Source organism: Rhamphochromis sp. 'chilingali' (genome assembly GCF_963969265.1).
Source record: "Rhamphochromis sp. 'chilingali' genome assembly, chromosome: 4".
Lineage (NCBI taxonomy): Eukaryota > Metazoa > Chordata > Actinopteri > Cichliformes > Cichlidae > Rhamphochromis > Rhamphochromis sp. 'chilingali'.
The window spans coordinates 19,255,514-19,281,676 of NC_137948.1; the positions used below are offsets into that span (position 1 = coordinate 19,255,514).

At 42.2% G+C, this 26,163-nt stretch overlaps 1 protein-coding gene across 1 annotated transcript; it reads left to right on the forward strand.

Moving 5' to 3' along the window:
- Positions 1–12,757: 12,757 nt before the first annotated feature.
- Positions 12,758–26,074, forward strand: gtf2e2 (general transcription factor IIE, polypeptide 2, beta). Its single transcript, XM_080879226.1, has 8 exons — positions 12,758–12,940; positions 13,553–13,713; positions 22,533–22,612; positions 23,084–23,191; positions 23,598–23,780; positions 23,901–23,994; positions 25,072–25,187; positions 25,363–26,074. The coding sequence occupies exons 2-8, from the start codon at positions 13,554–13,556 to the stop codon at positions 25,480–25,482; spliced, it is 861 nt and encodes a 286-aa protein (XP_080735352.1). The 5' UTR covers positions 12,758–12,940; position 13,553; the 3' UTR covers positions 25,483–26,074.
- Positions 26,075–26,163: the final 89 nt, after the last annotated feature.

Below are 26,163 nucleotides of genomic sequence, written 5' to 3' on the forward strand. Positions count from 1 at the left end.
TAATATTAATGAGGAAATAAGGAATGAACTTATGCTCCGAGAACTACCTTCCTCCCTGGATGCGCTTCTGGTTTTGTGTATGCGGGTGGACGATCAGGTGCGCGCACATCGGAGTGCACGCGCGCGTTCGGGGCATGCCCCGCTGGACTTTTGTGGGACCCCTACTGCAGCCCATGGGTTGTGTGACGCCGACGCTGGGGATGGGGAAGAGCCCATGCAGCTTGGGCGCTCGCGGCTGTCGCCCGCGGAGCGCCAGCGCCGCCTTGCCTCCGGTGAGTGCGTTTACTGCAGCCGTAAAGGCCACTCTGTCTCCTCCTGCCCAACGCTGGCAAAAGGGCGCGCTCACCAGTGATCGTGAGGGTGCTGGTGGGCGATCTGTCGAGTGAAAGCCCTCTCCCCAGACTTCTTTTACCGGCTACTCTGCGTGTTCGGACTGTTTCTCATTCTCTCTCCGTTCTCATTGACTCTGGGGCTGAGCAGAACTTTATTGACACCTCACTCGCCGCCAAACTGAACATCGCCTTGGAGCTTCTGTCACGCCCCCTCCGCGTTCACGCACTGTCGGGCCAGCGCCTGCCTGACATCACTCATGTTTCTGAATTCCTTTCATTATCTCTCTCTGGCAATCACACAGAAAGGATTTGTTTTTTTTCGTTTAAGGCTCCTCTCACTCCGCTGGTTCTGGGTCACCCCTGGCTTGTCCTCCACAACCCGCATATCGACTGGGAGAAGGGTGCCGTACTAGGTTGGAGTGTGGCCTGCCATATGAACTGCCTCCGGGCTGCGGCTTCCCCCGTTTCGCTCCCACCCACGGCCTCGCCGTCGGACGCCCCGGACCTCTCGATGGTTCCGCGGGTTTATCATGATCTGCGGGATGATTTTTGTAAGGATCGGGCGCGGTCCCTTCCCCCGCACCGCCCGTACGATTGTGCCGTCGATCTTCTTCCTGGAGCTCCGCTGCCGTCTAGCCGCCTGTACAGCCTCTCCCGGCCTGAGAGGGATGCTATGGAGCGTTACATCTCGGAGTCGCTGGCGGCGGGGTTGATTCGCCCCTCCTCTTCCCCTGTCGCGGCTGGGTTTTTTTTTGTGGATAAGAAGGATGGTTCGCTGCGGCCGTGTATTGACTTTCGGGGCCTTAATCAGATCACTGTTAAGAACAAATACCCTTTGCCGTTGCTTTTCTCCGCCTTTGAACTGCGTCAGGGCATGACCGTCTTTACCAAGCTGGATCTGCGCAACGCTTACCACCTGGTGCACATCAGGGAGGGGGATGAGTGGAAGACCGCGTTCAATACGCATCGGGGCCACTTTGAGTATCTCGTGATGCCGTTTGGGCTGACTAACGCCCCCGCGGTGTTTCAGGCGATGGTTAATGATGTCCTTCGTGATTTTGTTAACCGTTGTGTGTTTGTGTACTTAGATGACATCTTGGTCTTTTCTAAGACGCTCGAGGAGCACAAGGTCCATGTCCGGCAGGTCCTGCTACGCCTTCTGGAGAACCGGCTCTTTGTGAAGGGGGAGAAGTGCGACTTCCACGTGTCGTCTGTGAGTTTTCTGGGCCACATTATCGAGAAGGGGGACTTGCGGACTGATCCGGAGAAAGTGCGAGCTGTGGTGGAATGGCCTACTCCTCCTGATCGCCGCCAAGTGCAATGTTTTTTGGGATTCGCCAACTTTTACAGACGGTTCATTCGTGATTTCAGCAGAATCGCTCTCCCTCTCACTAAACTCACCTCTCCCAAGGTTCCCTTCCAGTGGGATTCTGCCGCTCAGCGAGCCTTCGCCCTGCTCAAGGACAGGTTCACCACCGCTCCCATACTCCGGCAACCGGACCTTACACGGCAGTTCGTTGTGGAAGTGGACGCGTCGGACTCCGGGGTTGGGGCAGTTCTGTCGCAACAGATGGACGGTAAGCTGCACCCGTGTGCCTTTTATTCTCGCCGTCTCTCCCCAGCAGAGTGTAACTATGACATCAGGGACCGGGAGCTTCTGGCCGTCAAGCTGGCCCTGGAGGAGTGGAGACATTGGTTGGAGGGAGCAGCACAACCATTCATCGTCTGGATGGATCACAAGAATCTGGAGTACCTGCGCTCGGCTAGACGTCTCAATTCCCGGCAAGCCAGGTGGGCGCTGTTTTTTGCTCGTTTTGACTTCACTATCACCTACAGGCCAGGAACACGGAACGTAAAGCCAGACGCCCTGTCCAGGCAATTCTCCATCACTGGGGAGGACTCGGACCCTGAGCCTGTCCTCCCGGCCGCCTGCGTAATTGGAGCCATCTCCTGGGAGATCGAGGGGCTCATCCAAGAGGCGCTGGAGACCGAACCGGATCCTGGCACTGGTCCACCTGGTCGCCTCTTCGTTCCTTCAGCCGTCCGCTCTCAGGTTCTCCAGTGGGCTCACACCGCCCGCTTTTCATGCCATCCTGGGGTCCTCCGCACCTGCTCGTTCCTCCGACGTTACTTCTGGTGGCCTGCTATGACTAGGGATGCCAAGGAGTACGTAGCCGCCTGTTCGACCTGCGCCCGGAATAAGCTTTCGAACCGCCCTCCACCGGGTCTTCTGCAGCCTCTCCCTACACCAGCTCGACCATGGTCCCATGTTTCTTTGGACTTTGTCACGGGCCTGCCGCCCTCCGCTGGTAACACCACCATACTTACCATTATCGATCGTTTCTCCAAAGCTGCACACTTCGTCGCCCTCCCGAAGCTCCCCTCGGCCTTGGAGACGGCCCGGCTCCTCACCTCCCATGTGTTCCGTCTTCACGGGATCCCCGAGGACATCGTCTCGGATAGGGGGCCGCAATTCACGTCCCGTGTTTGGAGGGAGTTCTGCTCCGCACTGGGGGCCAAGGTCAGTCTGTCTTCCGGTTTCCATCCACAGAGTAACGGGCAATCGGAGCGGGCCAACCAGGAGCTGGAAGCTGCCCTCCGCTGTGTCACTTCGCACAACCAATCGACCTGGAGTGAACAGCTTCCATGGATCGAATACGCCCACAACAGCCACACGTCCTCTGCCACGGGCAAGTCTCCCTTCGAAGCGTCCCTGGGCTATCAACCACCTTTGCTCCCGGCCATCGAAGGTGAGCACTCCGTTCCTTCTGTACAGGCTCACCTCCGCGGGTGCCGTCGTGCCTGGCGGACGACTCGGGCTGCCCTGCTCCATACTAAGGAGCGGAACAAGACCCTCGCTGACCGTCGCCGGACACCGGCCCCCGTGTACACCATCGGTCAACAAGTATGGCTGGCTACCCGTTTTGTGCCGCTACGGACTGAGTCGAAGAAGCTGTCTCCTCAGTTTATTGGCCCTTTTCCCGTTGAGGCCATTGTGAACCCTGTGTCTGTCCGCCTCAAGCTGCCGCGCAACATGCGCATTCACAATGTCTTTCATGTGTCTCAGGTCAAGCCGGTGCTCTCCAGCCCGTTGTGCCCTCCCTCCAGGGCCCCGCCGCCCCCCCGGCTCGTGGATGGTCAGCTGGTCTACAATATCACCCGCATCATGGACTCCCGGCGCCGGGGTCGGGGTTTTCAGTACCTGGTTGACTGGGAGGGCTACGGGATAGAGGAACGCTCCTGGGTGCCTCGAGCTGCTGTCCTGGATGTTGCCATGCTCCGGGACTTCCACCGCAGGCATCCAGGTAAGCCTGGTGGGTCACCGGGAGGCTCCCGTTGAGGGGGGGGTACTGTCATGGTCTCCGTGCCTGCCCGGTCGGCCCCACAAGGCTACAATTGCTGTTTCTGTTCTCTCCCTCTCTGCCTGGGCGGAGCTCACTGTGGGCTCCCGCCCTTGGCCCACACACACACCTGACAACACTCACCCATCATCACCGGGAGCACTATTTGAGGCTGGAACACAGATCCTCTCGTCGCTGGATGATTGTACCCCTAACGTTAGTGTTCTCACAGCTCTTGTGCTTCATATCCGTGACTTGTGATTTGTTGGTGACCTGCCTTCTCGTCTGCTTCAGATCTCCCCCCCCCCCCGGACCTGCGACCTCCCTGCTACGGGAAAGTGTGTGAGTGTGAGCGGAGAAGACGTGAGCGAGTTACCCTGTGATTCCCCCGGAGTTTTTGGATCCCTTCACTGTACATATATTGCACTGCACTGTAAATAAACCACACCTTGGAGATACCTTACCGCTCTGCGTTGAATCCCTGTACCAGATCGTGACATTTTCATTGTTTGTGTCTCAACACTCCCAGATGGCGAAATTGGTATGCTGCTGAGAAGTCCAAGCCAAACGTTAGTATTGTAAAGCAAAGTTTGACACATACATTTTCTGTTTCTTATTGGCAGTGATGGTCAGCAATTCTCAAGAAAGCTCTGCAGCTCTGTTAATTATTATTTTTTTCTTTCTTTGCTTTTTTTTAATGCAGCAAGAAATAAATGAGGACCAACTGGTGACAGACTGTAGGCGGACAATGCTAGCCCGGATCCACCAACATGAAGCGTTCATTTTTGTTTTTCACCCACATTAGTCACATGGGGAAGGCATACATCTTAATCAAAACATTAATGGGAATTCATGATCCTTTGCCAGGCTTGTGGATTTCTGAGTACCTGACGGTGTTTAATACTCCACATGTATAAACTGAATTTTTCATAACAGCCTCACTTCTGCATCATAAAACACTGAAAAAAAATCAGTTAGGGTTACACAGCACTGTAAGAAAAAGTCAATTCACTTGATAAAGTAAGTACTTGAAAGCCAGACAGAATATATTTTGACTTTTTTTTTTCTAACTTTAGGAGTGGCTCATGAATATAAATCAATGGTTAACTCTAAACCACTGGGGAAAGATATATGAAAATCTATTTGAAATGTTGTGGTAAGCAGATGTTGTTTTGAAGACTTTGTTTGTGAATTGCACTGTGCTGTGGACGATGGGTATTAAAGATGCAATAAGAGAATAGAGAATGGGCTGCAGAAGAAAGAGTTACACACAAGCGGAAAGCAAACATGTTCGCGGGCCTTTTTAGTCTGCAGATATACGCAAACTTCAGTGGCAGTGATACGTTTGAAGGGCTTAATAGTGGAGATTATCATGACACACACACAAACCCATAAGGTGTGGGTACACATTATGGGTCCGCTCCTCAGGAGTTGGCCCTTCTGTGACATTTGGAAAGGGCAGGAGGAGCATTACTCACGCACACACACACACACACACACACTGCTTTGACCTCCACGCCATCAGGTGTCAGCATGGCCCCCCCGTACAGAAGCTCAATACTCAGATTAACATCAGGAATCAGGATTAGCTTGCCCCTGCAGGGTTTGGACAGCACACACTCGTTTCACCTGGCTGTCCTATTGCTCTCAGGTGCCACCCACATAACCCCCCACACACAAACACACACACACACGCATGGTAGTCAGACACACAGATATATAGCATGTGCACATACACGGACAGATTAAGAGTTATTGTTTGACATTTGCCGATAAAGGTTAATATAAAAAACTGCTTTGGCAACATGGGAATAAATATAGTAATTTAGGGTCCTCACATTTATAGCAGTGGGCATGAGTTTCAACCTTTGATTCATATTCATCAAAATGTAGCTTTTCCAGTTAATAAAAGCAGAAATAAATAATGCAACAATTCTGTTTATTTTCTGACATTCATAAGCCTATAAGACCCTTTGTGGAACATTATTTCTGCTACAGTGAACAGGCAGTTGAAAAACTGCCTCTAAAACATAACTCTGTCCCATCCTTGAATGTGCAGTCTTATATAACTATACCTCACCAGCCACCTCACAGTAAGTGAGCTTGTTCAAAATCGTTAAGGGGGCATCTCTTCCGCTTTTAAAATTGTCAGCTATAGCAAAGGATTGCCTGGCTTGACCAGTGCACTTCTCACAAGTCAGTCAAAATCAGATCATTGATTTCTTTGATGCAAGGTTTGAAGCAAGGGCAAGCTAAAAAGTGTCTGAACAAAGATATAGACCGCTGGCCTGGTTTAGAGCATGACAGCATGTCAGACCTCTACGTCTCCTCTATTAGAGATGCTTCGTCCCATGATCTCTTCTATTTATATTTAACAAGTAAATCTGGATGCCTCTGCAGCCACTGTGTGCTTTCCATTCTGAAAGGTTAGCAGATAAGATATTGCTCTGAGACTGGGGTCAATACAGCAGGTTTGGTTGTTTTTATCTCCTCTGTCTGCCGGAGAGGCTGCAGCTTCTCTCCTTCGATGAGTCACTCGCTCGACTGCAGAAGAAATGAATGCTGTTCTACTGCCACCTTGTGGTCACTCCAATCCCCCCCTCCACACACACACACACACACACACACACACACACACACACACACACACACACACACACACACACACACACACACACACAGAAATGTACTTTTACTGTTGTAATACAGTGTATGCTGTGTGGCTTTTTTGCTTTTTTTTGTTGTCCCGTGCTGTTTTAAATGGTTTAAGCTTTAGGTCCTGTTGAGCTAAATCTTATGCCACAGCATACAGTACTAAAACACAATCTGCTGCTTCAGCCAATTTTAACAGGATATGCGTGTACAGCCTGGTCCATAAAGAAATCATGTTCAGAGTTCAGAATGGAACTTGCCCTTATCAGTTAAGGTAAGTAAGACCTTACTTAAGGGAAGCAAATCCCTTAAGTACATTTTACTACAGGTGGTAGCGAAGACGCTGACACTGAATAATTTTTGAAAGAGATTAGAAAAAGTTACTAGTGGGTGGGGGTGGGGTTTGTACACATATTTATTCAGGTGTCAGAGTACTCTTGCCATTGTCAGTCAGGTCAGTATATAGTGCCTGTTCAGGTAGCAGCACACTTACTGAACCAGGACTGGAAATTAACTTCAGCTAGATGACACTGAGTATATTGACTGTGCCTATTGAATTTCTTTTCTTATTCCCAAAGTAATATTTCTTTTTTCAATAGAGTCATTGTTGGATAAACAAATAACTAAATCTGATATCATCCCTTGCTGTCACTGCTTCCTGAGTAAAGGCTGCAGGGTTCTATCTTGTTACATGCTGTATGTGTAGTTATAGGCACAGATGTTATACACCTACTTTACACATGTTTTGCAGTAGTGCATGCCAGTTTGCACCTGCCTTTTCTTCTTTTGGTTTTTTAAGTGTCCAACAACAGTTCGACCCAGACACCTGAGAATTCAGTGCAGACAAATGTGAGAAGTGCACAGATAGATAGAAAAAGAAGATGAGAGAGAAACACAGTGTGTGTGTTTGTGTATGTGTGTGGGGTTTCTTTGTGTACAAGAGCTACTTTCAATTCAGAAGCTGTGACATGGAACTGTCAGTGAAGCCTAGAAGTGCTGACAGGTAACACACACACACACACATACACACACACGCACACACATGCACACGCACACACATACACACGTGCGCGCACACACGCACACACAAACTTTGTTCACACTGTTGTAATTGAAAGCTGTCACTTTGAGATTTTCTCCTCCACAGGGATTTGCACTTGGCTGCGGCTCTGGGACTTCACTCATCTCCTCTTTTTGCTATTACTCCTCACCTTTAGACCCACTCTCTCCCTCTTTCTGCCACTGTAGTACATAATACACAACCCCCTTTGCTGTTTCCTTCCCATATACGCTCACTCAACCAAAATCTGCCAAAAACAAAAAACAAAGAAGAAGCAAAAACAACCAACTACTGATCCTCTATAAAGAGAGAATATTGACTGACTGACTGACTGACTGCACATATTTGCCCGGGTTGTAGGCTGGAGAGCAACTGCAGTTGTTTGGTAATGGTGTGATTGAGTCATCTGAAGCAGAATAGTTTACGCGTGTGACTTCACCATCCTTAATATTCCCAGACGTCTAAATCGTATCCCTCGCATTTCCATTCTCTCTCTGCTACGACTATATGGCGTAATTCATTAATTATGGATTAGGGCCTAAATTAGGTTAGCGCATCTTTAATCATTTATGTGGACTCACTTCTTTGACTGGCCCACTAAATCATTAAGTAGGAGTTTTGGAGATGCTAATTTGTTCTATGATCGGCATTGGACAACTGAAAGTTTTGATGAGCTGATGTACGTGCAGATATTGTTTGTAAGGACTGAGAGGGGGGGTAATGACACACCAAACCAAGGACTATGTTGAGATTTTGATATCAACAACTCAGGTTTTCAATATTATGCAGGAACAGATGGAGGATAAGATTTTTTTTACCCATAAATGTCCACCAACACAAAGTTCACAGGCACATACACACATACAGTACACCTATTCATATTTCCCTATCTCCATGTAGCTGCTGGTAATACACTTTTTATAGCTTGTATTTTTTTTCCCAGCATATTAAAGCATCTTTTCTGTTAAAAGACATCAATCTGACAGAGCTGTTGATCCCTGCTTACTTTACATGCATTCTAATAACAAACACATGAGATAACAATACAGCATGCAGTTTGCCAAGAGGAAGGCAAACCGAGTCTCAGTATTGTGCATTTTCTCTCACTCAGGGGTTAGAATACCAACAGTCAATAAGCTGTACAGTATGTCAGTGCAATACACAAATGAATAGTAATGGGTTCTTATTTTTTTCACCTTTTTAGTTGATTTTTATTTTTATTTTTTTCATATAGAAAATTCAGCATGACTTACAGGAAGACTTATGTATTAAACCGGCCTAAAGTCAGCGATTTATTGTAGATTGTAAATGTTGAAAAAAGGCTCAACAAGTATGGCTTGAAGTTGCAATGACCCAGCCAAAGTCCAGATATTAACCTTACTGAAATGCTGATGCAGGACCTTAAGGGAGCTTTGCATAAAAGTGCAAATGTTAATGAACTGAAACAATGATCCAAAGAAGAGTGGGCCAAAATCCTCCACAAGGATGTAAGAGTTGTAAAAGAAACAATTACTTTAAGTTAGTGCTGATTCTACAAGCTACTGAATCATGGAGTGCACTTCCTTTTCCACAGGACTGCACAGAGTCTTGTGAAAACGATACTTTCCCCCACAAGATCTCCTGCAATTGTAATCATCAGCTTTTAATCTAAGTGACTATATTTACTTTAGAATTGGTTAATTCACATGCGAGTTCACTGCATTTCTGTGTTTGTCTTTTAAAAGCATGTTTTAGTCGGTTTAAACCAAACAATCCACACAGTCCCAATGCAGAGGATAAGCTGTGTTTTTTAACTTGATAAAATGTTGTAAGATCTGAAACCAGATCTTTATAGAGGCTTCAAGCTGACAGACAGTGTGAAACACAAGTGACACAGTAATGCTGTGGAACAAAGATCCCGATGCACTGTGCTGCACAAAGCAGCTGAACTTACAAAGAAAGCTCTCTGACACTATTTTCAAGCCAATCAAACTAAAAAAGAAAACTATGAAGTGCTTGATTTTAACATCCAAAGAACTTTTGGATTTAGGCAAGCTCCTGCTTAACTCTTGAATAAAACAAGGAGGCACCCTTCCTTTGACATTGTGTCTATGTATAAAGCTAATGCATGTGAAGCAAATGAGCACAAACTCAGAAATACCATCTTTTATATGACTGCTTCAGTTTGAGCTGAACACTGTGGCCCAGCTCTGTTTTATGGCTTCCACATTCTTCTGCTCCTGGGTGCTTAGCTCTCTCATTTTCTTTGGTGACTTGGTTGTACAGCATACTGCAGCCTTATCTCACCTCTTCTCACAACTGATTACCCACTAGTGGAGTCCCCTTCCTTCCTCAGTCAGCAGTCTGGCTTCAGTCATATGAACCGATATACTGAGTTTTATTTAATAACAAAACCAACAAAAAAAGCAGGGGGGGACATGTGGCCTTTTTAAGTTTGAACCGATTCAAATTTTCTCTCTAAATACAATGAGTGGCGACAACTAAGGCCAAATCATGTTTTATTCATCAGGGTGCAAGACAAGTTGTGGCCACAGGCATAAAAAATAGTCAGCTTTGTTGCAATAACAATGGAGGTATAGTGCTGCAAACAGTCGTTTGTTTTTAACTCCTGGATTGTTTTTCTCTTTAAATGAATCCTTGGAAAACTAAAAAATCATTCAATCTTTTATTGCATTCCAGTTTTTATGCACTCGGACATTTTGTCACGTGTCTTATGTTTTGGGTAACATTTTTTCCATACTGAATTAAAGAATTGTGATCAGAATATTTTATTTACACCAGGTGGAAATGGTTTTGTTACAGACATTCACTTAAAGTGTTGTATTAAATTAAAGTTAAATACTCCGAAGTTAAAACAATGAATCATATACAAGATATTGCAAGTGTAAATAATACAGGTGTCATAAGGAGGTGCCCAAAAGTTTGATGGTCACACATAGGAATGACTTCCCGTGGTTTTCTGTGGTGCATTATGGTTGAACCTGTTCCTGTGATTCCCCAGCACAACAGAAGATGGTACAAAGTGCGGTCTAATATTCACCATAACTCAGAAAGCATCCTTCTTTCTAAAACGTCTGTCACAGAGTCAGTTCTGGACCCACAATATCACTGGCCTTTTAAATCGGTTTATCGAGTCTGTTGTTATCTGTACCCCATCACACCACAGCACAGAGGATGGCCATGACGGGATCATGAAACATCCTCTGTAGCTTGTTTGTTTTAACATATAGATAATGCCATTAAAAGGTAGGCAGCATTTTTCTTTCGATTTGATACTATTTTTCTTACTAATTATTACTTGAGTCATTCACACTGAATAACGTATAAAGGCAGTATCTTAAGTATGAGAAGCAGGGGTTTAAAACAACCTCTAAGTGGCGATGCTGAGCCAATAATCTCTTCCCAAAAAAACAAGAAGTCCAATGATTAAAAATAAATAAATAAATTACACAAAACACACTCAAAAATAAATTAAAGTAATAATATCCTGTTTTGTTGCTTTTTATTTTTTACTCAGAACTGAAGAACAGAAGAAGTAAAATGAAAGAAGACTTTAATTTGTCCATGTAAAACAAAAAAATTATTTGTGACACATAAATTTAGATTTGGTGCATATTAGGCGATAGCGTATTGCTTATATGAACCCAATTCACGAATAGACTAGCAGCTTTATATGAAAGTTTATTTAACTCCCATTTTTATTCAACTATCATGCAGTGGAATCTGTGAGCTAGAGACACTTTATGTTGATATATATTTTGAATGAATGTGCCTGATCCCATCTGCCGGTGGATCACTGACTTCCTGACGGACAGGAAGCAGCATGTGAGGCTGGGAAAGAATGTCTCGGACTCCCGGACCATCAGCACCGGCTCCCCTCAGGGCTGTGTTCTTTCTCCTCTGCTCTTCTCCCTGTACACCAACTGCTGCACCTCCACCCACCAGTCTGTCAAGCTAATCAAGTTTGCAGATGACACCACCGTTATTGGACTCATCTCGGACGGGGACGAGTCTGCCTACAGGAGGGAGGTTGAACGTCTGGTGTCCTGGTGCAGCCACAACAACCTGGTGCTGAATGCCCAGAAGACAGTGGAGATTATTGTGGACTTCAGGAAGCACACAGCCCCACTCCCCCCCCATCATCCTGACTGACACCCCCATCACCTCTGTGGACTCATTCCGCTTCCTGGGTACCACCATCACCCAGGACCTGAAGTGGGAGCCCACCATCACCTCCGTCATCAAGAAAGCCCAGCAGAGGATGTACTTCCTGAGGCAGCTGAAGAAATTCAACCTGCCAACACGGACGATGATGCAATTCTACACTGCAATCATTGAGTCCATCCTCACCTCCTCCATCACCGTGTGGTATACGCTGGAGCCACTATCAGGGACAAACAGAGACTGCAGCGTGTTGTGCGCTCTGCTGAGAAGGTGATTGGCTGCAGACTCCCATCTTTGCAGGACCTGTACACCTCCAGGACATTGCGGCGTGCAGCTCGGATCTCAGCTGACCCTTCTCACCCTGGACACAGTCTGTTTGACGTGCTCCCCTCAGGCAGGAGGCTCCGGTCCATTCGCACCAGAACCTCTCGCCATAAGAACAGTTTCTTCCCCTCTGCTGTTGGACACATGAACAATAACCATATGACTGTCCCCGCCACTAACACATGACCCTACGCTGTGTTCACTGTATCATTCCATGTTTGGCACTGATCACCACCTGCACTCATGTATATATCTTTCAACGTAGCACTCTTAATTCTTACTCTCATGTATATATCTCATGTATATCTCATGCACATATCTTTCCACGTAGCACTTTTAATTCTTATCCCTACTTTTATTTTTTCCATGTCTATTTAAGTGTTATTTATGACACCATGTTTGCACTGAAGCACCGCAGCAATTTCCTAATGTTGTAAACCTGCTCAACATTTGGCAATAAACCCCATTCTGATTCTGATTCTGATTCTGATTTTTATGGCTTGTCCTGTTTAGCGTTTCAGTAGTTAATAAGAATATGGATGTGACAATTAGTATAAATCCCGAGTAATACTATAGCAAAATAGCATAAAGGAGAGACCAAACTTTTGCACAAACAAAAATTACTGCGTGATCTTTTTTTCTTTTATATTTTGTCTTTTATAGTTTGTTAAAAAACGTGTAAATTGATGTGATTTTGTGGTGGATTAAAAAACAAAACATTTAATCTGTCGAGAGGGACCCAAACAAATAGAAGATATATTTCGAAAATTGTTGTCATCAATATTTTCTAAACGTGCAGTTTTTTATTCATCGTAAATCATCGTTTTGTCGTACGTACGTAATGACGCCATACAGGCTTCGCTGTCGATACCGGAAAAATCGAACTAGAAACGGAAGTGCAGCATGAGTAAAATTGTGTATGAAGTTTACTTGTGTTGTCTCCGAAGGAACGACAAAAAACAGTGATTCGGTGGAGGACGCATTCTGTTTTACATCTACAGCATATAGTTAGTGCTCTTGGACTAACCCTCTTCTTTCTCTGAGTGAGAACAGGAACAAAGTGTCAGGTAATGTTGAATTAATCGTGATGCTAACGCTAGGTTAACTACTAAGCTTCTGGTACAGTGTTTCACCACGTTTGTTTATTTATCCTGGTTTCCCCATAATACTCAGTAACGTTCTCTTATTAACATAATGTTAGTTGTAGTTATTATGGGATTTACATGATCACAAAGTCAACTGAAAGCCGTTTGTAATCGGAATTGAAAATAAACTAGCTATTGTTAGCTAGTTTAACTAGCTTTATGTTTGTGGCTCTGGGGTAATGACTGTTTTCCCTCTAACGCCATTTAATTCTAAAAAATTTAATAACTATGGTTCGTCTCCGAACAGTATTTGGCTGTATGACTTTTCAGCTTAGTTTTTAGTTTTTTTAATATATCAGTTGTTTTGTTGGTATCGGGGAAAAAAACCGTTTCTTGATGGCTTTATTACAAAAAGATCAACCAGGTGACAGCTCATAAGTCCCTGAAGCTAAAGGCCACCAAAGGTTCTTGCTACTTACACGTATACTTACATATATTAAGAATGTGATTCCTTGAATCCATCAAAATGAGCTTTGTTGCTTTGCCTTTTGTTAAATGAATCTTCTTCTTTTTTTTTTTTTATCTTTCAAACAGGATGGATCCTGCTCTACTGAGAGAAAGGGAGCTTTTTAAGAAAAGGGCACTTTCCACCCCAACTGTAGAGAAGAGACAGGCTGCCTCAGACTCTGGATCACACAAAAAGAAGAAACCCAAAGTTGACAAGGAGAGCTCCTCTAGTTCCAAACTCAGTAGTGGTAGGTGAAAAATATTTTCTTGAAAAGGGTGATGTTTGTTGCTGTAAACCACTTATTCTTGTTTGTTAGTGTTTTAATGTCTCTATTGGTTCACATCACCACTGGCTAGCATCTGTAGATATATGTTGGCAAGTAGGAGATGCATCGACTGACTGGCCAGGGACTGGATTCTGCAGATTTCCAGTGCTTAGCTCCGCCCAGTGACTGGCCATTCAGTCTCCCATATAACTGATTGTATAGCAGTGTAGGAAAATATTCACATGCACTCTCACAGCCTGACATGGTGTTAGTGTGGAAGCTTCTCACTGTGAGTGAAGAGACAAAGTTCACCAAAGTACACTGTAGGGGTACCAGCGAGAAAACATTGATAAACAAGAAATCTAATTAGACATTTAAATATGAAAAGGGAATGTGGCTAACGCTAAAGTTTCACAAAGCTCAGAGCCAGACACAAATGAGCACCCTCAGTATGGCTCAAAGTAACTATGAGGGGAAAATTATGGACACGAGTGAATAAAAAAAACAAAAAAAAACCAACAACTAAAAACATTTTCTATTGATTATTTGAAGATCACCTTATTTTCTGTTGATTCAGAAAATCCTGTAACTTAATACGATTTGGGAAAATAAATATTAATAATTTCTTTAATGGAAAACATATTTTTAAATGAAGAAAAGTAGATTTTTGTTTATCTGTGCCATTAATTATAGTTCTTTGAAAATCAAAATCTATTCGCAACATAACAGGCTTATTCTGTACAATCGGATTGCTCATATTTGGACACCAAAACAATTTTCACACATCCAGCTGGTTAATATCTAATCGAAGGCCTAAATATGCACCAATGCTAGTTGCTTTAGCTTTGAATAAAATAATCTCATCTCATCAGTATATAGCTTTTTATATTATGAAAGTCTAACAAGTGAACCAAAAGACATTTTAGAGTGGATGAAGGAACTTTCAACTGGGTCGATACTCAAAATTAATCTGCCCTAAAGACTTGACAGTAAATTGAGGATCCATGTAATTAAAGTTGTGCGTGTCAGTTTACTGTGATTAGGGCTGAACGATTATGGAAAATAATCTAATTGCGATTTTTTTGCCCCAATATTGCGATTGCGATGCGATATGCGATTATTTTTTAAGGTATTTGTCTTCTGTATTATTAAACAAAGACAAGCAATACATCATATAGTATGGCCAATACTATATTACATTAATTTTAAACTGTTCTTTCCTGGAAGACAGACCTCTGTTATGATGACATGAGGTGATGCATGAATTGATGACTGACATTTTTATTTAACTTCTTCAATCACAACAGTATATTTGAACATACACAATAGTTTATTTTTAGCTTACAAACATCTGAGCATAAAGTGCTGACAAGGAACCCTGGTGTAAACATTAAAATGAAAGTCAGTACAATGTGCAGATTGCAGAAATATACATAAAAAAAATCAGTGGCTTTACCACACTCAGTTTTTCGACATCTGTGAACTACTAGACAGTCATTCAATTAAAAAATAATATTAAATAAATAAAACTAATAAATAAAAAATACACACATCTTACTGATCTCTGCAGTCAGTAACATTACACATAAAGTGCAAACATAATAGCAATTGTATAAACACACACACAAACACGCCTTTAAAGTTTAAAGGCGTGAAATTGGACGGTCTAGTTCTGATTAGCGTCACCGCTGTCTCGGTGGAGTTTAATAAACTCGGCCGTCTGCTTCTTGCTATCTAAAATATAACCAGACACTGGTGTAAATTCTCGACTGTCTCATACTTCTGTTTAATAAGTTTTCTGTTTGACGTTTAGTCAGCTGTGTGAAAACCAAGGAGGAACCCACCCGGGGGATTAATAAAGTTTTATTTTATCTAATCTAATAACTTTAATCTCAGCCAAACCGATTTACTCACGAACAAACAAAACACTGAAAAAAGCCCAACAATAACATTTTTAGGTTGTCTAAGTGACTTATATATTACGTTTAACCCGAGCAGCGAAACTCCGCGGTGATCTGAAAATGATGTGCCGGGAGTTGTGCCGTTCTCGGCCGCATCAGTAACCCTCGAGCTCCCGGCTAGCTGTCGAGCTGGTGGGTAGCAGACGCCTCTGAAAACGTCGAAGCACTTTTGCAAATATGGGATATCTTGATAAACCGAGCAGATATTTGATGTTTACACAACTACTTTCTCGCCTGAAAATATGTTAAAAGTTTATTTTGTGACCCAGAAAGATTAGTATGAGTAATTTTAAAACTTAGTAGCGGCCGCCATTGCTGGAAACTGGAGTTTGGCTGGGCCGCGCTATGAATTCTGGGATATGGTAGTAATTTGGACAGCCTTCGGCGCGTCGCTGTGACGTAATCGGTCTACAAATGCGGCCTCAGGAGGATGCAGCCCATGAATTGTATAATATAATCGCAGTATAATCGCAGCCTTTGCGGTTAGAAAATTGCACTTGATCATGTCGCGATATTATCGCAAATGCGATATATCGTTCAGCCCTAACTGTGATTCAACAAGACAACCAAGACACTGGAATAATACACTCTCCTGGTTGTTATTTCTAATAAGAAAGAACCTTACTTCACAGGTTAAATTAATCAGGTGACGATCTTTTCTCATTCTAAATCCTTAGCTTAACCCAAAAAACTAGAATTCTTACTGCTCAGTCAAATTTAGATAAAAGAAAATTGGATTACAAGTGATACTTATGACACTTTTGCATTTAAAATGTTCTTTCAGATGAATTAAAGCAACATGCATAAATATATATACAACATAAGAATTGTGAGCAGTGGCCTCTTGGCATCCGTTCGAAATTGCAATGTCACGCCATATACTCTTAAAGAAAAAGCTACTTCTGTTAACAGAAAAGTGAGTCAGCTTTTATTAGGCGTTTTGTGGTAAGGCATGAAATTACACATAGTGCTCAATATAACATTTTACCGTACATCACTGTGCAGCATGCGAACTTGTCATGAGATAATGTTGCAGTGCTAAACATGTTGACAACACTGGCTTACAATTTACTGAAGAACACCAGCTTTATCCTAAGCAATGATTTCATCTGACTAGGCTTGATCAACAGATATTGTTGTAATAAGATTTGGACGGCAATTTCAGAAACAGCATGTCTTGAAGAAGCTCACTGCATCCAGTAGGTCACAAAAAAAGCACTCACACAGTAGTTGTTTTTTCTGAACAGGTTTTTTTTTTTAACACCCATATAGCAGGGTAAGAAAATGCTTTTTTCCCCAACGTTTTTTTTCCCATGCAACTTAATAATCAGTTTCCAAAATAATCAAACTAAGAAAATGCCCATTTAATGCAACACATTCTGCCACAGCCTATATTAAAGTCCCCATGTCATGCCCCTTAACAAGCCCATGAATGTATTTTAGTGGTGTACCAGGATAAGATTATTTACAGGGTTTCGTCCAGGAAAACTGTTCGACCCAAAGGCAGAGTGTTCAAAACAATTAAGCATTACACTTTATTGATGTAGCACTAGCCACCCACTATATGACATGGATAAAAGAGCTGAGCTGCTTGTGTAGCATCGTACACTGGCAGGCAGAAGAGGCAGATTTGTAGACACGAGGAGTTTATTTCATGTGTATATCAGCAGAAAATAACTGAATAACAATTTGCCTCATTTATATATGATGAAGAGTAACCTTAAGAGATGCATCAGCTAACTATTGTCTTGGTGCTTAGGACTAGCTGAGTCATCAGCTTAGACTTGTAAAACACACGGACATGCATGCATTAGTTTTGTTATACTGTACACTGCTGCAGCACGTCTTTTACCCTTTGTTTTGCTCATGTCTCTTTCAATATAATGTAAAGTAGAGCCGTAGTCTTTAGCTTGTTTTTGTCAGCCAGTGTTGCTTTTGTGAGGACCTAAGCTATGCAGAGGAGTGGGTGGAAAATAGCTTAAAAATAGTATATGGTTTATGGTAACAGGCTGTTTATGACTAGTTTATCGAGATTATTTGCTTACACCTGAAAAAGAATATTATGTAAATGAGAAGTGCTTTATTGGAAATTCTGCAGTATTAGAATACAATTTCTGTGAGCAAGAGATGAGTACAGAAGCTCTAGCTGTATTAGCACTAAACATAGGGGATTTTCTGTTGTCCTGGCAACATTCCCATAAAAATAAAGGCAAAGTTTTCTCACTAATAAGTGTTTTGAAATGTATGGAAGCCCGTTTCCGCCACTAAAAAAAAAAAAAGGATCCATAACTCAAAATTTGAGTTATTTTCTCGAAATTTCGAGTTATTTTCTCGAAATTTCGAGTTATTTTCTCGAAATTTCGACATATTAACTCAAAATTTTGAGAAAAGCAACTCGAAATTTCGAGTTAGCGCTGCCAATCAGTAATCTACGTGAATGACGTCATTTCCATGTTACCCGGAAGCTGAAGCCCTCAGCTACAAATGCTACAGCTAAGCTACCGGTATTACATCCAGTCGTGAATGCACAGATTGCTGAGTGTTTTCAGCCTGGCTTCACAAATGATGAAATCCCTGTGTTATTAGCTGAATCACATGGTGTTACTATCAGCAAACATACTTTAATTTGTTGGGATCCGTTTTTGAGTGCGCGGTCCTGCGCCATATGCTTCCAGGTAACAAGAAAGCGACCTCATTCACGTATATTTTTGATTGGCAGAGCTAACTCGAAATTTTGAGAAAAATAACTCGAAATTTCGAGAAAATAACTCGAAATTTCGAGTTATGGATACTAGCTTTTTTTTTTTTTAGTGGCGGAAACGGGCTTCCATAGAAATGGGCTTCGAATAAAGTTGTAGGGAATAATTCAAAGGGCATAATATGGGTACTTTAAGTAGTGTAAATTTGTGTTTTTAAGCCATGTTATAAATACTCAGGTGATCTTCTTTTCTTCTGGGAGTATTTCAGAAGTGAAATATGGCTTTCGGGGTCTGCGGTAGATGTGGGAAGATACATTTATATCGTTCAGTCACCAGCTTTCACCTCTAATTGTGAACAACTGAATTACTTTGAGTGTTTTGGGGGGGTTTTGGGAGTTCATTTTTGCAAACATCTTAGTCAGTAGTGTGGTCCTGTCCAAATGAGCAACAATATCCAAATTCCTATTATTCTTTACTTCGTCCTTGTTGCCACTATACCACCTCAGTGTGGGATTCTGGCTCCTTGCACATGCTACTCATAAGCTTGCTGCAGCTTCCCGGCCCTTCCTCCTGTAGCTGGTGGTGTGTTTTCCCTTTGGCGCAGCACCCACAGTCCAGCAGCTCATAGAGCACAGCCAACGCTGCCAAGGACAGGACGGTGAGAATAAAAAGAAGAAGGATGACAAAACAGGCCACATTCCAGCCATCATGAAATGGGTAGACTTCCTGGACCTGAAAGGAGACGAGGGACAGAGGGACTCCCTCTTCTCGCAGTGGGAGATTGTTTGGATGAACAGTAGCTGTGATGTTGGTCATGATTTCTGGTTGGAAACAATAAGACACAAGGAAAAAAAGATTGTTAATGCTTATGACAGTGTTTGGGTCTTGGTTTTACTGCAGATCAAATTTCAAAATGAAAGCAGCGGTTGTTAAATTCGTGTTTTCATGGTGTGAGGCTGATTAAAAAATGACAGTAATGGGAGAATTTGTCTTCAGGGCATAACACATTGTGATGCAGTGCTTTTAACCAGATGTGCCTGGCTCTATTCCAGGATTTTTTGAAGCATTTGCTCCTGATTATTGTGATAATTAAAAACAAAACTAAAACTAATGATCTTTGTGATACTGATATTGAAAAAGGAATTTGTTCCACTCGAGACAGCAGGCAGACATGGAAACTCATTTACTCTCATAAAACTATCAAATACTCTTATAGGTAATTTGTTGTAATGAATGTAACGCTTCGTTATCAGTCACGAAGGGGATCATGTTGTAAAAAGATAAACTGCTTTGTATGTATGTAAACAAAACCTAGTCTACATCTGTCATTACAGACATATTTTTTTGTGTGAAATGAGAAGATGGTGTATTATTATAGCACAGGTTATATTGCAAAACACCAGAAACCCTACTGAGGCCATCTGCTCAGAACAAAAATAGCCTTAAAAGGCTGGTAATAAAGGATGGGTGTGTAGAGAACTGTGCCATCTATGCTTGGTGTGCAGCTCTTTGGCCACAATGCCTTATACAAATGTAGTAACGGAACTGTAATAAAATAATGAACTTAAGAGATCCTTCAAGTGCACATTTGCCTCACTTCAGCTGTTCTTTCCCATTTTTAGCCAACACCTACCATTTTAAAATCCTCGGGGCACACTGTGGAGTGTCTCTGCCCACACAGCCATGCACAAAAGTGCACATACATGCTCTTAACACACACTTGTATGCAGACAATCACAGACATTTGTGCATGAAATATTGAGGCGAAGGCAGATGACCCAGTTGTAGGAGTGGGGCGTGAGTGCATCTCTTTCCACCATCTCTTCCTTTAGAGATTTAATAAGGCTAAATGTGTGCAAACACATGCCATCGTGCATAGACTTGTGTTGTTTTAATATGACTTGTTTGTGTGTTTATTTTAGTGGGTTTGTAACTTGAGTTTCAGGTGACCTGGGAACTTAAATGTGAAAAAGCTTAGTGGCTTGTCCTGGTGAGACATTTTCATTGGTTGCTTCATCTTAGTCTGAAATTCTCTTGACACCTGATGGAAGTGCATGTAAGAATAGAAAAAGTCCATGCAGTGTGTATCAGTGTGCAATTGAGAGTAGTCAAGGTAATTGTCATTTGAGATCACAGGTAGCACGTGACTGCTGGACAGGCTGTCTCCTTTATTATGCTCTACATGTGAGGAAGGACAGCTTTGAACATTGCCCTCACCAGATTCTCCCCACTTTGTCTGGAAGTTGTGTGTACAGTATGGGTTTTGTGTTGTTTTCTTTTGCGTTGAATCAACTGTTTTGATCCTGTTGTTACAAACCCAGCTCCTAATATCAGTTTCACCTCAAGTCATGGCTTTACAACAACCTCTGTTACTAATTTATACCCCCCCCCCCCCCCCCCCCCCCCCCCCCCGGGGGGGGGTCACCCTCCTTTCTTTTGTCAGAGCAATTATACAGACAGGGACAGATTGACTCCTGCATCTGTTATCACTCACCAAAACAGCCCCACCCCAGCCAGGCTCTGAAGGTGTAGAGCTGGAGGTTCCTCTCTACACAGTGGCTGTCTCTCTCTCACACACACACACACACACACACACACACACACACACACACACACACACACACACACACACACACACACACACACTCCTAATGCCCCTGGCTGGCTCCTCACAGCACTCAGTCCTTCATTGATTTGTCTTGAGTCATGCATTTAAACAAACACATACATGATATCCATAAGTACACACAGACAGGTTCTGATGCTTGGTATTCAAGTGGGTAGAAAGCAGACAGATCCATGTATATTTAATCCACTGTTCACTTATACAGTCTAAATGTTGTAATTCCTACGCAAAAGGACCTGGCTTTGTAAATACATCCACTGCATTTAAAGATGCATGACTTCATCCTGCAAATATTAGAACGCTCTAAAAAAAAATCCTCATATTCATATCTTCATAGTGAAAACCCAGTGCAGCCTGTAGCCTGTAGCTTAAATTTATATTGTGGATTATTATGATCTGTTGATGTCACGCACATTATTCAGAGGATGGTGTTCAGAAAAACATGCAGACTCACCTGTGTGTCTGGCTCAGTTTTTAGAAGATGTAAGCCGACAAATGTCTCTCCTCTTTTTGGTGCTCCACCTATCTTCTTCGTTTACACTCTTTCCCTCCTCCACATTCACTCTTCAACCTGCTTTCCTCCTCAGTGCTCTCGTGCACTTTCAGTCGCTCTCCTCCACCGCCACTCCTTGCAGCTCTTCATGTCTCAGCTGAACAGCACAGGATTGTCTACATCATTGGCTCCTTTCTATTAGCCCTGCCTCTGCACCATTCGTTAGCTGGTCTGTCACAGTTTCACCGTCCTGCCTACTGTGCAGCTCAAAGCAACAGAAGCTCCCGCCTACACAATGAATCATTCATGAATCAGTGTCTGTTTTCAGCTTTGATTGGTGAATGCCGAGTCCAGACCTCAGTCAGTCTCTGAGGGGAGCAGCATTATTGGACTCCAGCAGAGAATAAGACCAGCTGGCCGGACTTCAAGTCAAACTAAATCAGATTGGCTTGATATATGACTTGTGTAGTATTTTAATGTTGCAAACATTTAAATCTGCCACATTTTTGCACTGCGTGACGTGTTTCTGTGTTACCCAAAATACATACCCTGCAGCTGTAAATACTCACTAGCTTCCTGGAGTGTTACTTTGTATCTGGAAGTAGTCCCCAGCATTAACTCTCGTATGAGTCAGGTTTGCTTAAAACCTGAATTAGCCTCAATGTCATTGTGTTCCTTTGACCTGTTTCAGATGATAGCGTCTTCAATAGGAACAAATGAAGGCTGACAGGCAAAATAGAGAGTGGCAAACAAATGCATTGTTTGCTTCTGTCTTTTCACTGAATATTGACAATAAGAAAATGTCAAATAATGAATGCAGTTAGGATTTTAATGACCTCATTAAACACTCGCTGCTCATTTGACAGGAGCTGACATGACAGTAGTCAATTATCTGAAATACATTTTCAGCAAAGTGTTCTTGCACAAATATGTCAGTCCATGTAGTTCTCAAATCTCACTGTACATTCAGTCTTGCGATAATAAATTGGTTAAACTTAAATGTTGTTGTTTTTTTTCCACAGAATCTAATGGCAGCTTCAACATTAAGACGAGCTCTGGGTACAAGTTTGGTTGCCTGGCCAAGATAGTAAATTACATGAAGGTAATGAGGATTTTGAGGGGGACATTAAAACCTTTTTTTTCAGCAGGACCAACACAAATAATAAGATTTTATCTTTTCACCAAACTGTTTAATAATAAAGCTTGACATTTGTCTGTTGTAAAACATGAGTGAGTCATTTGTGCCCGCTGGGTTAACATTTGGTCCCCAGTCTTTCTTTTGGTATGTTAACAGCTTGTTTATCATGCTGTGGCTCTGCAAACAGGCAGCCAGGCCTTGTCACACTAGCTGTTTGACTCATTCCTCGGTGAAGAACTCACACTCAGATTGACAGATTTTCCTGTTAAATGTGTGCATTTGTGCCACCTGTTGAATGCACAGTTCTGAATCCTATAAAATTACTGTAGATATTTGCCTAAAATCTTCTCCATGGTGCAGAAAATAAGAGAGCTGTGAATATTGTTTTGTGTGTGTGTTTACCTAATGTCTGCTTTTCTGTCCTTAATCTCTCAGACGAGGCATCAGAATGGGGACACGCACTTCCTGACCTTAGATGAGATTCTTGATGAGACCAAACTTCTTGACATAAGCATGAAGCAGAAACAGTGGCTCATGAATGAGGTGCTTTTGTGCTATTTTTAATGCCATACCTCTATCTTTTATTGTCAGTAGTACTAAGGTCAATTGCGTTTTCTCTGAGCAATTTCTTTTACGAGTCTCACCTTAAATCTACACAATACTTGTTTTTTCCCCTCAAGCTAATTTGTAAGTTATTCTCATCCAAACATATTCGGTATGTTGCAAAACAAAAAAGCCATTGAAAGTAAGTGATGAGAAATTAAGCTGATAATACATCGTATGACATTAAGCCATCTTTTTACATTGGAAGGCTACACTTACCGAAGAAGAAAAAGCTACTGTACTATTTGTTTAGTCTTTTCAAGGTGTCAGTTTTTATTATATTTTGTTTTTTATTGGAGGGGGGTTATATATAATCTTGTGCTTTACTTTCACCTACCAATCTCAGGCCTTGGTCAGCAATCCAAAAATTGAAGTCCGGGATGGAACCTATGGCTTCAAGCCTAAATACAACCTGAAGGACAAGAAAGCCTTACTGAGGCTGCTGGATAAGCACGACCAACTGGGCCTGGGAGGAGTCTTACTAGAAGATGTAGAGGAAGGGCTGCCCAATTCAGCCAAGGCCATCAAGGTATTAAACATTATTCAGTTTTTAGGGAAACACCACTAAGATGCCACTCGGTGATGTGCGAACACTGTGGCAACTAAACAATTAAAGCATGGTAAAGACTTCTTGTGTGATCGTTCACAGGCTTTGGGGGATCAGATCATCTTTGTTACAAGACCAGACAAGAAAAAGATCTTGTTCTACAATGACAAGCATTGCCAGTTTGCGGTAGATGAAGGTGAGTATTGGTATATCGGTATTGGTCTATCCGTAAATTGTACGGTGACATGTCTTCCTCTTTCTCTGTGTATCCGTCTTTGACCTAAACTGACTATTATGCATGCTATGCATACCCAGTTGGCCCTCACTCTGCATTCATTTCATGTAAGAATTTTCCAAGTGTGAAATTATCACCATAGAGATTTAAAAAAAAAATGGATGTAGCTTATAAGTAATAAGCTAGTGAATTGTCTGAAAACCTGCATTCTAACTGAATGCCACCAGATGGCGATAGCTGTGGTTGCAAAAAGACTATCAGTTCTATAGAAGTCGAACTGAAATCAGCTAAAACTCTGTGAACATTTTCTTGTTGTTTATGGATTCAGTTATACTATGACTAAATTTTAATCATATTAAATCAAAAAAGTATATTTTGTAAATCCTGGTCAAACTGTATTTCAAAATGGAGTAAGTAAGTAAAATTTATTTATATAGCACATTTCACAGATAAAAATCACAAAGTGCTTTACAATAAGATCAGCAAACGGAGGATTATCCTTGGTACACAACTCATTGGCTAACCACTTGAGTGACCAACAACCAAGGTCCAGAAATTCTCAAGGCTACATGCTTCAAACCGGTGGGCAATCTCACAATAGCTACGTTTATGCTATCAATTTTGACTTGGGTAAGTTGTTAGAATTAACATCAAGGAAGTCTTCGTCATACATTTTCGCGAGTTAGAACTGGAACATTCATAATGATCTGAATTTCTGTCCTCCGATGTTACTTGTGATCCATGTTGGGGGTACAGCATGCTTTATATTGCCTTTGTCTGCAACTTAAGCTATAATGTTTTTGCCAAATTTCAGTGCTATTTGGAGAGGTGGAGCATGTGCAAAGTGAAAACCAATTTGGCTTTGACGAAGATTCAGGCAACTTTACTTCAACTGTGAAATGAAATGTTTGTTGTATTAGATCTATATCAGAAGTGTTTTGTAAAACTCATATTATGCATTTCATTCAGGTCTGTGACTTGTTTGGTTAGTTAAGATTATGTGTCCGGCTCTTCAAGTGTAGCTGCTTTCAATGTCAGAATTTCAGAAGCTGTGGAGGAGTGTTCCAGTTGACTCTATAGATGAGGACAAGATTGAAGAGTACCTGAAGAAACAAGGCATTTCCTCCATGCAAGAAACGGGACCAAAGAAAGTGGTCAGTGTTTTTTTTGTTTTTTTTAATTCACACACACATATGTATGTATGTGTGTGTGTGTGTGTGAGAGAGAGAGATTTGTTAGAAAGAAATAAGAAAGTCTTTAATATGCAGTTCTTATGGTTACACCTGTTCAAGGAAATGAATGAGAGCTGATTATCTTTGCTCTTCACAGTTACCAATTCAAAAGAGAAAGAAGCCAGCCGGACCGAGGAAGAGAAACTTCAAGACGCACAACAACCATTTGGCTGGATTACTGGAGGATTACTCAGATGGCGTGCCTATAAAGAAGTGAAATATATTCATTCAGTCCCATATGTAACACAGAAATGCATGGAGATGGTTATTCTAGACTCACTATAACATAAAAACTGCTGATGAATGTTATTTCAAAACATTAGCTGTTTTTCTCCCCCCTTTCTTTGCATTCCTCTCAACAATCTCTGGTTTTATGTTACATGGAGTCAGTAGTTGCTGTGTTGTGGAAACCTTTTGAGTATAAGTCAGTGAAGGACATGAATACTTGGATCATTAGGATAGCTGGCGCCCTCACCAATTAAAGGGGAAACCACAACTTTACTGTTAAAGTAAATAAGGTTGAATTGTGTAGCTTTCTTTCATATTGTTTGTATATATTTAGTATAGTGTGTGGAAGGTTTTTATTTGAATGGTTAGCAACGGTTATGCTTTTGTAATAACTGCAAAAAACAGCCGTGTGTTGTGCAGTGTATCGCATCACACTGAAAACTCATCCAGCAGGAAATGTCTTCAGCTTTGTGGAACTTAAAATATTTAAATGCGTTTTACTTTGCAACACCGTGATGTAGTGGTTTAAGAAATATTAGCATTTTTGAACCAACTCAAATAAATTATACTGCTACACAAAACTGCTTTGATTAGATCAATAAATGGTTTAAAATGGAGCACTGTAACAAAAAATAATTTCCCCCAGGGATCAATAAAGTATTCTGATTCT